Source organism: Carcharhinus amblyrhynchos, chromosome 30 (assembly GCF_965287045.1).
Source record: "Carcharhinus amblyrhynchos chromosome 30, sCarAmb.v2.hapA, whole genome shotgun sequence".
In the NCBI taxonomy this organism is placed as follows: Eukaryota; Metazoa; Chordata; class Chondrichthyes; order Carcharhiniformes; family Carcharhinidae; genus Carcharhinus; species Carcharhinus amblyrhynchos.
Genome location: NC_137353.1, coordinates 18,820,285 through 18,834,059, shown reverse-complemented (window position 1 = coordinate 18,834,059; position 13,775 = coordinate 18,820,285). Strand labels below are relative to the sequence as shown.

Sequence of the window (13,775 nt, the reverse complement as noted above, 5' to 3'; positions counted from 1 at the left end):
TAACAAATTATTTTGTGCATCAGGTGTCACACATAAACCATCTAGGTAACCAAATGAAACCAGGAAAACCACACAGGTCATATTTTCATTACAACACTAACAGTTAGTTTCTGTGCATGCAAAGTTTGAAACTCAAGGCTCATTTTATATCATATTTCAGGACTGATAAATGTAAAAGTCCTCACGCATACTTGAGGATACTGATGGAGTTTAATTTGCTTACAGAATCTTGCATGTTTGCCCAGTTGAAACAGTAATGGCTTGTTGGGTTATTGTGGAGTGGGGAAAAGGAAGTGGCTCCAGCCCACCTTCCCCTGACCCCTGGTGAATCTTTCCAAGTCCATCGATGTTGGCTCTCTACTTGATCACCATTTCTTCAAGAGGACCACCTCGTTAGTGGATATTATGTTGAAAATCTTGTGGACAAACTCAAATTGAAATGGGTCTTGCAATGTTTTACCACTTTATGCAAATCAATTTACTAAACCTCAAAATTCACAATTCTTATGATCACACTGCGGACTATCAAAAGACCCAAATATGACCTTAATAATCCTTTATCAAAGATTCGTTGATGGGTTTCAATTTGACCAGGGGCTCTTTACTGCTCGATAGAACCCATAAACCCAATGAACATCGTTAAGACATTCCAATCTTAGCAAAAGCTTCTCAAAGCAAAGTCAGCGATTCTTAGTTACAATTTTCTAATATCGGTCCCACTTCCTTGATTAATGTTTTTAAAATATTGCTAGCAAAAGATCTAATTTTTCAGAACAGTCTTGACACTGACTACCAGTAACTGCTAAAATATGCATTTGCAATACATGATCGTTACATGGCAACATCACACCGATTAGCTATTACTCCCAAACCATCTTTGCTTATTAGCTTCAATGGTGTGGATTTCCAGCAAGTTACCTTTTAACTCTGAAAAATTATGAATTTTGCCCAGTGAACAGGCTGCTCATTTATCAGTCTCCCAGCTGCTGCCCATTCTCAGATATTGCACCAAACTCCGCAGTGAAAGCGCTCACTCACTTTTTCTTGTACTCATCTCGCTCCCTCTTCACTTTGGCCAGCACATTGTAGAGGGCCCGCAGCTCGGGGGTGATGGTGTCGATCTGAACACCGACTCCGTCCGGGTGGGTCCAAGACACGCCGGGTCCCTGCACCGTCTCCAGGCCGCCTCCCACCTTCCTGATGTGGGTGAAGCTCCAAATGGTCCCGGGGAGGCGGCTCGGGTAATGGTGGTGAGGCAGAGAGCCCGAACCGGGGATGTAAGCGGAGCCGGCACCGGGTGTGTAAACCGAACTAGAGCCGGCACCAGGAGCGTAAACCGAACTAGAGCCGGCACCAGGAGCGTAAACCGAACTAGAGCCGGCACCAGGAGCGTAAACCGAACTAGAGCCGGCACCAGGAGCGTAAACCGAACTAGAGCTGGCACCAGGAGCGTAAACCGAACTAGAGCCAGCACCAGGAGCGTAACCGGCACCGGGAGTGTAAACCGAATTGGAGCCGGCACTGGGAGTGTAGCCGGCACCGGGAGTGTAAACCGAATTGGAGCCGGCACCGGGAGTGTAGCCGGCACAAGGAGTGTAACCAGAGCCGGTGCTGGGGGAGAAACCGGTACCCGGCGTGTAAGCAGACCCGGAGCTGGGTGTGTAAGCGGAGCTAGTCGAATAACTAGAGCCGGCGCCAGATGTGAAGCTATAGCTGCCGGCCGAGTAACTGTAGCCGGTGCAGTAATCCAGCCGGGTCTGGGTGGCCACTGCCCGGGTGCGGCCCAGCCGGCCCCGCCGCGGCCCCTGGGCCGCCTGCAGCTGCTTCTCCAGCAGCTTGTTGCGCCGCTCCAGCTCATGGACCTTGGCCAGGAAGCAGCGGAAACGTAGGTTGAGGGTCTTGAGGTGGCTGATGTTGGAGCCCAGGTCGTTCCGCAGCGCCAGGGTGACGGGGTTGGGCTCAGAAAGGCCGCAGCTCAGCAGCGGAGGCATCGCCGCCGGGTTCATGGTCAGGGCTGGGCTTCGGGACTCAGTGAAGCGGCCACGGGCGAGTGCCCATGGCCCGGGGAAGGAGACGAGCTGGGCTGGGCAGGGCAGGGCTGGGCCAGACGCCGCCTGGGTCTCAGAAATGGGAGAGCGATGCTCCACTGACACGTCCGTGATGCTCAGTCACTTCGGCACAGAATCGCGTCGCGCGCGGCTTCAGGGTGACTGTAGAGTCGCAGCGTCAGAGGGGGGTGGGGCTGCAACAGGACCCACCTCGCGCACGCGGCTCGGCCCCCTCAGCCTGAGTGCGCGGACTCATCCCCGCGAGCCGAGGCCGCGCGGCTGAACGTCGTAGCCTGTGCGCAGACTCATCCCCGCGAGCCGGGGTGACGCGCGGTTATTGGCTGCACGTGCATGAGCTCGTGCTTGATCGGTTGAGGGAATTGGCGAAATGTGAGACTGCCGAAAGAACCCTTCCAACCTGAGGTATTCCCTCGCCACCGTTAAAACGTCTTTCACCGAACTTCTCAATAATTTCTGACTGAAATCACAGTCGCACCGTTTTGTTTCCTTTGCATATGTTTTTTATCCCTGTTTTTAATCTTCGGACTGCAGCGGTTCATCATTCTGCCATTCACACCTTTTCTGAACACGTCTTTCGTTTCTTTCATTGTCCCATTCCCTTTTGCTCTATTCTATCAACTAAGATGGTTAGCACGGCTGCCTCACAGCCAGGGACCCGGGTTCAGTTCTGCCTCGGGTCACTGTCTGTGTGGGGTTTGCACATTCTCCCCATGTCGACGTGGGTTTCCTCCAGGTGCTCTTGTTTCCTCTCACAGTGCGGGTTCTGTTGATTGGCCATAATAAATAAGTGGAGATACGGGGATAGGGCCTGGGTGGGATTGTGGGTGGTGCAGACTCAATGGGCCAAATGGCCTCCATCTGCACTATAGGGATTCTGTAGGATAGGTGGATTGGCCGTGTTAAATCACCCTTTAGTGTCAGTGGGATTAGCAGATAAATATGTGGGGTTACAGGAATAGGACCTGGGTGGGATTGTTGTCAGTGCAGACTCAATGGACTGAATGACTTCCTTTTGCACTAAACGGATTGTCTGACCTCATTTGTCATTTAACGCTTTCTGTCACACCACAACTTTGTATTCTCACTTTCCTCCATATATTTGACCTACTTGAAACGTATTACACTTTCAACTTTTGACAGTTCTGTTCAAAGGTTATCAATCCAAAATGTTAGTCCTCTTTCTCTGTCTGCACAAATGTTGCCAGTCATACAACATTTTATGTTTTTATTTCAGATTTATAGCATCTGCATGTATTTTGCTTTTCTATCTTTGGCCGGGCTTTAGTCACATGGTCCAATATCTCTTTCTGGGGCTTGGAGGCTGAATGTCATTTGATATATTTACAATGAAATCATCAGCAAAGAAGTGGCAAGAGTTGGATGATAGTGAGTTGAGGAAGAGAATAAACATAGAGAAAACATAATGGGCGACTGGCACGGTGGCACAGTGGTTAGCACTGCAGCCTCACAGTGCCAGGGACCCAGGTTTGATTTCAGCCTGGGGTGACTTTGGAGCCCGGGTGCTCCAACTTCCTCCCAAAAGCCAAAGATTTGCAGGTTAGGTGGATTGGTCATGCACAAATTGCCCCTTGGTGTCCAAAAATGTGTAGGTTTGGTGGATTAGCCATGGTACAACGCACAGATTATGGGGATAGAGTGGGAGCGGTTTTGGCTAAGATACTCTGGCACTGCCAAAGGGGTAAACTGGCACTACCTACCAGGCATTGAGCAGTGCCAAGGGGGTGAAGTCTATTGGGGGTGAGCAGTGGGTGGGAATGGGGGGGTGACCCACTGCCACTCTGCATTGGGATGACTGAGAGAGGAAGGGAAAAGGTGATCTGCGCTGGCCATCTGGGTGGGGTAAACACAGTTAGAAGTCTCACAACACCAGGTTGAAGTCCAACAGAACTCCCACCCACCTGATGAAGGAACAGCCAGTTCCGAAAGCTAGTGGCGTTTGCTACAAATAAACCTGTTGGACTTTAACCTGGTGTTGTGAGACATCTTACCATGTGGGTGGGGGCAGTGCTGTTGGGGTTGGGACTGCCGGAGGGAAGAGTGGGAGGATCGGGAGATTGGGACTGCCGGAGGGAAGAGTGGGAGGATCGGGAGATCAGGACTGCCCTGGGGGAAGGGGGAATCGTGGCTGGCAGGAGGGGGACATCGGGACTTGCCTGGGGAGGTGTGGGAGACCAGCAATCGGGGTGGCTGGGGCGGGGGGGGGGGGGGGGGGGCAGGGGGTGGAGGGAATGGATGGTAGGCCAGTAATGGGGGGGGGGGGGGCGGGGGTGCGTTGAGGGGCTGGCCAGCAATTTGGAGGCTGGCAATCCAGGGCCACTGTGCATGCACTGATCTCCGCACTGACAGATTGGCTCATGCACAGTGGCCCACTCAGCATTATGCTGGCAGGAATAGGCCCTATCCACAAATTTCCGGAGTGAATCCCGCTAGGACACTCTGATTCACTGAAAGTCGGAGATTCATTCTGGAAAGAACTCTAAAAAAACTAATGGGATTTACTCCCATTTTCCTGCACACTGGGGACTTAGAATTCTTTTGGGAGATTTCTGGCCATAATAGCTCAATCAATTGGCTAACTGCGGAATCTCAGAAGGAGTTGCAATCACTGAAAGGAATAACAACAAAACAATTTATTAACAAAGTAACTATTTACAGAGAGTGCAAAGATATGTTGATCTTGGGTGGGATTTCCCAGATTTGGGGCGAGCATGGCTGGAAGATCCTACCCTCTATGTCTGTGTCTAACATGGATCATCACATATAACTGCAAACCAGCATTTTCGTCTTAGACATCCCTGGGTGGGCGCTGTGTAGTTCCTCTAATAGTCACGTTTTTCCTTTAATATCAGGCAAGTCCTGTTTAGCCTTGCAGAAAACAATTATGGTTAGATGTGGGTTAGGAGAATAGGGGAATCATTGACCCCTCCTCGTGTGGCCGGAATTTTATGCTTCCACCAGCAATGAGAAACATTGGCCAGGGAGCTAAATTTGGCATGGTCGGAATAGTTTGTTGTCTGCTGGCGATAATTCAGTTTGGAATTTTGTTCTTTCGACTTTGATAACAGATTAGATTGAGTTTCTTGCTGATTTATGTTGGGGGCTACATTTGTATTCATTTCCATGTAACGAATGCTTCATTAAAAGACCAGCTCACTGGAATTACAAGAGTTATAAGACTGTCCAAGGAGGAGTCAGAGACTATCCTGGGGCTGCGGCCACAATGTCAGGTTATTCAATGTGTCTCTCCTGTGTGGACAGACGACACACTATCAGGAACATATTGAAGATATTGTTTTGGATCTGGGGCCACGCTATTGGAAGCATATTGAGGAGATTTCTGGGGCTGAGGCCATGTTGTCAGGGACATATTGAAAAGACTGTCTTGCTAAGATCTAGCATCAGATCAAGCCCAAGATGGAGTGCAATGCCTTATTTTGTCAGCTTAGACCTTATTTGTCTCTTTTATGGGAGACCATGAATTGGATTCAATTTGAATTTGATTTTTGGAGAGGCAAGGAATGGATTTGGGTTTGTCCATTCCAGTCTTGAGCATTGGCTTTGTAACTTTAAGGATGGGGTAAAAAATCAAAAAGATTATTGAAGATACTGTCCTAGGGCTGCATTGGCCATGATAGGGGGGAAGTCATCTCTTCAGCAGTGATAGTTGTGCAAGCATAATGTGCAAGATGTGGTCAGTCATTGAACAATTTTGGTCTTGGGGGTGTTGGAGGCATGGTATTCTGAGGCAAATGGCACAGTTAGGGGAGGCATTTTCAGACTGTAAATTGGGACAGCAAAGAAATGGGGATGATATGGTGGTATGGTATAATCTAAGGTGGGGGGGAATATGGTAGTGGTAAGCAAGAGTGGCGTTAAGAAAAGGAGAGGTCAGATTGACAAGCTACTAGAGCATGACAATCTCTTAGAAAATGCAGGTTACTTTTAACCATGACAATGGTTCATCATTGGAAGATACAATAACCTCGAGACTATGAGTCCGCTATGGAATGTGCTTAACATTACACAGGGGTATACACACAAGCAATTGTACATAGCGTAGGCCTTTCAACCATGGCGCCAATTAAGTCAATGTCCATGGCATCCTTCAAGAGACTGCAAGGCTATTGGGTATATGCATTACAGCAGTATTATAATCAGCTGATAACAGGATGCAATGATCAATAAAAGAAAGCTTGCACCCAAAAGTGGAGTTAAAATTAACCTCTATGACAGGGTTCACTAAGACCATCATGTGATTATTGCCAAACATTTAAACCCTATATTCATTGAAATGTGCCTCCTGCATTGCTTTGTCATTTGGAAGAGATGTGGCCGAGACAGCTTTGGACACAGCAATCAAAAAAACCTATTCCCTTCATCAATATTGCTAAGCACTGATCAAGAGATGTGTTGGAGAATTGCTTTCATACCATGACAGTCCTCAACATCTCCATCTCATAAAGGTTAATCAATTCTAAGATTCTTAAGTCAATGACTTGCACAATCATGTCATGAATTAAATTTCTTTTTGAGCTCTGTGTCTGCTGATGGATTCTGAGGCGCCACCAGGAAGCTATTCAGGAGCAAACTATAATCTTCACACCTAAGTGGATGGGTCACCTCTGGCATTACATACTAATTCTCCTCTAGCAGACATTTCAGATGTCATCAGTTGGAACTGAGTTTCATGGCATTGTGAAAAGCATGGACTCAAAAAAAAAATTAACACGTGTCTGGTACTGAGGTCTGGGCTTAATTGTGCTACCTCAACACTCAGGGTATGGTTTTCTGTTGATATTTATTTTTCATTGGTTACAGCTCCACAGTGGCTGTCCCCCTGAGGGAGCACATTGGAAGTGCCAACCTTTGATATCCCTTTTCTCAGCACCTGCCTTCCCCACCAGCGCTAAGCCTTTCACAGCATACATTTCTTGAAATCATGCTCTGGGATTGGCCAAGAATGTGTTTCATGTCCACTTCTGGGGTCATCAAGTACATGCACCTGATGAGTGAAAAGTTTAGGCTATTAAGTATTTGGCCTGTTTCCATTACACCATCAGGAGGAAAACCCAGACCTCTGTAGGATCTTCACCCAGTGCAGCTCCATTGATGGCTTCTCTTGCAAAATCACAATTATTCTGACTGCGAAAAAAGTTCTGTAAGGTTCCATCTTCAGTTGCCTTTACTTTTTCATGTACATGATACCTCTCGGTGACACCATCCATGGCATCTGCTCTGCACCAGAAATTGGCAGGGAGGTGGGGTAAGTGTTTTAATTCTAATTTTAATATAATTTAAATGCAATTAGTGGACCTGGGCCTGATGACTCCAGACCCACTAGCCCTCCCAACCTGCTAGAGTATTTCACTCCAGCGGGGTTTACAGTAGCTTCCCACTTCCAAGGAGCTGGTGGCCCAACCCAGCAGGAGTGAAGTGGGGGACAATCAGAGCCCTCCCACCCCCACCCCCAAGAGGGTAAGGTGGTGAGGGAGGTGCCCCTGGGCATTGGCTCCCTGGCAGTGCCAGTCTGGGACACCATCACCACGCAAGGGAAAAAGTGACAATGCCCATGCGGCATCTTGGCATTTATCATCGGGCATGGGGCAGTGCCAAGGGGGTGAAGCGTATGGAGCAGGGCTTAGGGGGCAATTGGTGGGGGTGGGACTGCCACTCTACAGTCAGGATCAGTGGGGAAAGGAAGGAGGCCAGCAATTGGGTGGAGGGGTGGGTATCAGACCTGCAGCAGGTGGGGGTGACATCCGGTGGGCTGGGCTGGGCTGGAGATCAGGGTGGGGTTGGGGGGGTTTGGGGCTGGCCTAAGAATGATTGGGGAGCCAGAGATCAGGCCATGCAGAGAGCAGGTATTGCAGGGGTGGTGGGGCTGACCAGCAATCGACCTAGCCAGCAATCGGGAGGCCATCGTTGTGGGGCCACTGCACATGTGCCGATCTCGACACTGACAGATTGTGTAGTGCCTACTCAGCACACTGATTTCAGCCTCTCCAGCAGAAATAGGCCCCTCGCCCTAAAGTTTAATGAAATTCACATTAGTGACCTCTGCAATGAACAGAGTGTGGGAGTTTCTTTTCTGAACTCCCTCTGAAAAAAACCCAGCATGCATTACTTTAGTTTTTACATGAATGCGACGCTTAGAGAATTTTTTTGGGAGAATGAGATCCAGTTTCAAAATGGCAGCCTGAATTATCAATGGAGAAAGTTCCTTGCCTTTTGGAACATGCAATATTTTAAATATTTACTCTGGGAAAACTTCTTGTAATTTATAGTTGAATCAGACATTAAATATTTCTGTGTAGAATATAGTGCAAACCCCCCTCAATTCAGATGCCCACCAACTTTAACAAATAAGATATATTCATTTAAAATTTTCAATTAATATTGAGGAAATTAACTACCACCATAAAGCATGTTAAAATTCAGCAACATTGTTGCAGATATATACATATTACAAGCCAGCTTTTGAAATTAATTTTCATTGTATCATTTCACTTTATTCATAGGAAAGAAAACGTATACGTGAGACCACCTTAGTTTCCATACCGTGTGTAGTGGCTTATCTAATAAATATAAACCTAATAATGTTGTATTGGTTAGTTCTAGTTGAAAAAAACTTGACTTGTACATCTGGAGTCTTCTGTCTGTAAGCTTTGTGTAAAAGAATGTTTAATTGTAGCCTTTGAGTGTATTTGGCTTTGAAATTCCAGGCTCAGCAAATTCTTGTGTAGGGAGCAGGTGTTGAGTTCAGTAATTGTGAGAAAAATGTTTTATTTTAATTAGGATTGTTCACGTTCTAACATATCCTATTCAATAACAGACGACTTATGTAATTGAAAGCTGAAAATTAGGAATATTGCTCATTTCCTCTGCTCAGGGTGTAAACACATTCCACTCTGTAGGGACAGTTCTTGATGTTATGAAAACAGGATGTGTTTTTGAAGGGAGTTCACAACACTATTCCTCTCCAAAAGCAAATTAAATGTGTAGGCATTGGGTGGATGTACAAAATACACAAAGTAACTGAAGTTCAAAAACCCATTTCAATAAGAAAATTTCACTGTTACAATCTTAGGTATAACAAACTAAAAGTGTCTCACAAAACACTTGCTTTAGTTTTTGAGCAAGGCAACCAGCTGTTTGTCTTCTTTCTCTGTTAGGCAAAAGATACTTTAAACGTTTGGGTAATTTCAATTTTTATAAACCTGGGATTTCATTCCTGACTGTGGTTCCTTTACATTTATTAAGAACATGGCTTGCGATTGCTGAACCTAATTTCATTAATGCGGCACAGGTATATTCTGACATTGAGGAAACTATTATTCTTGTTGTCTATTACCTTCTTTGACATTGTAGCTTATCCATTTTATTGTTTAACAGAACTCTAATCATTTGGAAGGCATGACATATGGAGTTTGAGCAGCTATGTTAACCGCACAATTAATCTTTAACCGTACACTGAATTTTTTTTTCCAATATACATTTTCTATTTGGGGAGAATTACAACTGTTGTGAACATGTAAGCACAATGATCTGATAGGAGGAGAACTTTGCATGCCAAAGGTGTAAAGTTTATAATAATGTTGTCTCTTACTATAGGCTAAACAAATATTAAAATTAGACACTTGTATTTCCTAGAAGAATTTACTGAAAATTATAATGATAAATTACTAATTGATTGTTGATGTGCACCAAAAAATCTAGAATATTTTGAGATAGAGGTACTCAAGGGTTAAAAGAAATGATGGTTAGCAACTCCCGCAGGCCAGATAACTTGCATCACAGGCTTGTGGAAATTCGGAAGGAGACTGTGAGATGGTAGCTAACGTCATGGAAAACATCATTGATCACTGGCAAGTTTGGCAGCCAACAAATTAATTGTTAGTAATGTAGAAATCTAGCAAAGGGTTACCAACAGCTTCAAAAACATTACACATCTAAAAAAGCTGATAATATTTTGTTGTTCTTGATATTTTGAAAACAAATTTGCTTGTGTTGAAGAAAATAATACAGGTTGAAAGGACAATATTAGTGGTACAAATGAACTTTGAAGAGGCATTTGACAAAGTACTACATTGGCAAAATTGAAGTCCATGCCATGTGATTAATAGGGGCAGTAGCTAATTGAACATGAAATTGATTCCATTGCATTGCGTGTGTGCTCTGTCTAAAGGTGTGTGCTTGGCTCATTATCTGCTGATGCTTCATCCTGAACTTTTTACTTGGCAGTTTTTTTGTCAGTTGTGGTTTGTCATTGCCGTCCACACTCGGACAAGGCAAGAAGACAAGTCCCAACTCTACTCCAACTGAAACAGGGAACAATGCCATACTGTTGGTGATATTTTGAATGTTGGCCATCTAGCCAATTGAAATAAATGACCCACCATAAAATTGGGGATCAGAAAGCAATTGCAGGGCTGAGAGAGCAACTTTTCAAGCTGGAGAGAAATATTGGGGTCAGTTTTGGGCCCACAGCTCTTTTTTTATGGGACATGGGTGTCACTGGCTGGCCAACATTTATGACCCATCCCTACTTGCCTGAGGGCAGTTGAGAGTCGTGGTACTAGAGTTACATATAGACCAGACTAGGTAAGGATGACAGATTTGCTTCCCTAAAAGACATTAATGAACTGGCTGAGTTTTTACGACAATCGATAATGGTTTCATGGCCTTCAGTAGTTTCTTAAGTCCAGATTTTTTTAAAAATTCAAATTCCATCATCTGCCGTGGCAAGATTGAAACCCAGGTTCCCAGAACACTAGCTGAGTTTTTGGATTAATAGTCGGAGAGAATAATACCACTTGACTATTGCCTCCCCTTTCTGATAAGTATCACTGACATGCACATGTTCAGGGCATAATTTTCAAGTTGAAAATTACGAAACTTGGAAATGTAGCAAATAGTCTGGAACATTTCACCGACACACTGGTGAAATAGCTAGAAATATGGCAGATGAAATTTATCACAGATTGTGAAATGAAATTTTGTTAGAAGAATCAATGTAAAGTAAATGCTACAATTTTACGGGAGGCGCAAAACAGAGAACACATACACAAATCTTTGAAGGTGGCAGGACAAGTTAAGAAAATTGTTAAAAAAGGCATGTGGAATTTTTGGCTTTATTAATGAGGCATAGAGTTCAGGAGCAAAAATGTCATAAATTTTATAAATCACTGTTCATGTCCCAGCTGGAGTACTGTGAACAATTCTAAGTCAACGGGTGGAATATTCCTGTCCCGCCTGATACGGGAATCATAGCAGGTGGTGGGGATCGTGCAATGGACCATTGACCAGGGTGGGATTTTCCAGCGAGTGCAATGAGAATGACACCAAGAATGAATCAATCCCTATCAGAACCAATCAATGGATTCAAGAAAGAGATAGATAAATATTTGATCAAAAGTGGGACAAAGGGCTAAAGGCAGAGAAATGGAGTTAGGATGAGATGGATATCAGTCATGATCGTATAGAATGGTGGAGTGGGCTGCAAGGGCTGAATTGCCTACTTTCGCTCCTAATTCCTATGAAATACATCAGTTATTGGAGAAGCTAGAAAAACTGGAGTTGTGCTGATTAGAGCAAAGAACGTTAAAGGGAGACATGATAGAGATGTTTAAAATCATGAGGGGTTTCAATCGAATAAGTAAGGAGAAATTGTTTCCAATGGCAAAAAGCTTGGTAACTAGAGGACACAGCTTTAGCATAGCAGACAGAAGAATTAAATGGACCACGAGGAAAAATATTTTTCAGCATTGAGACGTTATCATCTAGAAAGCTCTGTGTGAAAGAGCGGTGCCAACAGATTCTATAATAACTTTCAAAAGAGAACTGGATAATTGAAGGAGGAACACTTGAAGCTCTAAGGACAAAGAGCAAGGCTAATTGTAGATTTTTTCAAAGGGCTGTTATGGAGAAGATGTGTCCAATGGCCTACTTCTTTGTTTGTGATCTTCATGATAGTTTCAAGGGGGTCTGATAAACTCAGCAGGTCTGGCAGCAGCTGTGGAGAGAAACAGAGTTAATGGGAGCAATTCTCCCATTTTGACCTGCTAATTTTTTGGTGGGTTGGAATGTGAGACATGCATGTGTGCCGATTTATGGGATTCGTGCATACGTTCCCAATGCATGCGTGTCTCCCACTGCAGAGAGAGCAGGTGCGGTCGCGACCACGCAGGAAAGCGGCAGGAAGATCTATTTTCAATGAGATTTAACTGTCATTATCGAGCTCAAGACTGAGTTCTCCAGGCCCAATAGCATTTCCCACCCCGCCAGTGCAATTTCACTCTGGCAGGGTTTAGAGTAGCTCTCCACTTCCGGGGAACCAGTGGGAGACCCCACTAGAATGAAGGGGGAGCAACTGATTCAGTGGGGGTGGTGCCCCCTGGGCATGGGCATCCTGGCAGTGCCACCTGTGCCCTCTGGCACATCCCAAGGGGCAAAATGCCCATGCCTGGGGGCCCATTACTGCCCATCAGGCATCAGGCATTGTCAAGGGTTGGAGCCCATTGTGGATAGGTCTTTGGGGCAATCGATGGGGATATAGCATCCGGCTGCCTTGAGATGTGGGCTGGAGGGAGGGAGGCCAGTGACTGGGGCAGGCTACCTCCCATGGTGGGGGTCAGCTAGGTTGGGGAGGATTTGCCTCCCAGAGGTGGGGGTGTGGACATTGCTCTGGGACAGGGTGGGGGTGGGGGTGGGGGGGGGGGGCGGGGGGGAGGAAATGATCATTTGGGACTGCGATCGAGCCATGGGGGGGCGTTGCTGAAGGGGTAGCACTGTCGGGGTCCCGGGCTGGCCAGCAAACTGCAGGCTGACAATTCAGGGCCACTGTGTATTCACAGAGTTGCAGAACTGTCAGACTTTAGCGTAAATAGGCCCTGCCCCCCCGAGTTTTTAATGATTTTCACAACTGTGACCTTTGCAGTGCACGGAGTGTGGGAGATTCAAGTTTGAACTCCCACTGAGAAAACAATTGTGAATTATACCATTTTTCCTGTCAATTCAGCACTTAGAACTTTTTTGGGAGAATCACCCCAAATATTTTGAGCTCATCTACAGAACTGAGGATAAGTAAGACCTTGAAAGACAGATTCTTTTCCATCATATAAATCCTGATCTCTGATAGAAATTGGCAAACCAGTCTTCAAAAATTGCTCCTGTAACCTGGGCATTACAACTAGCCTTCCAATAGACAGGCAAATGAGATTTATTTTCCCCTTTAAAAGCTTGAGAGTTTTCTGACCAGCTACATTGGCACATAATATTAATTAATATTACAATGCTGTAATTTATTGTATATTTTCAATCTATTCTCTTGCTGTAAGCTGCAAGGCTACAGACCAGATGCTAAAAGGTGGGATGAAAATGGATGGCTCATTTTTTTTCAACCAGCACAGATACAATGGGCTGAACAGCCTCTTTCTGTGCCGTGACGTTTCTATGGTTCTAAGTGTCAACCTGTCTTTTGCTGCTTTAAAACCAGGAGCTTTTCTTCTGAAATTTTGGTCCTATTTGGCACTTTCTTTCAGAACAGAGCAATTTAATCTGTCTTGCAGACCTGTCTGGTAACCGCTTTGTGCAATGTATTCTGTCAGCAGCTTTGGAAATGCTCCATGGTCAGTGAAGCAATCTCCAACATCAACTTGATATTACGCAGCCAGGTACGTTTTTAAA

At 45.4% G+C, this 13,775-nt stretch overlaps 1 protein-coding gene across 4 annotated transcripts in view; it reads right to left on the bottom strand.

Moving 5' to 3' along the window:
• LOC145360324 (intermediate filament family orphan 2-like) overlaps positions 1 to 2,186 on the bottom strand; it is a 54,034-nt gene extending 51,848 nt beyond the window's left edge. For all 4 annotated transcript variants that reach the window (XM_080215513.1, XM_080215515.1, XM_080215514.1 and 1 more), the window contains exon 1: positions 1,039 to 2,186. In XM_080215513.1, the coding sequence (XP_080071639.1) occupies positions 1,039 to 2,006 (968 nt within the window). In that variant the 5' untranslated portion in view covers positions 2,007 to 2,186. The remainder of the gene's footprint in view (positions 1 to 1,038) is intronic.
• Positions 2,187 to 13,775: the final 11,589 nt, after the last annotated feature.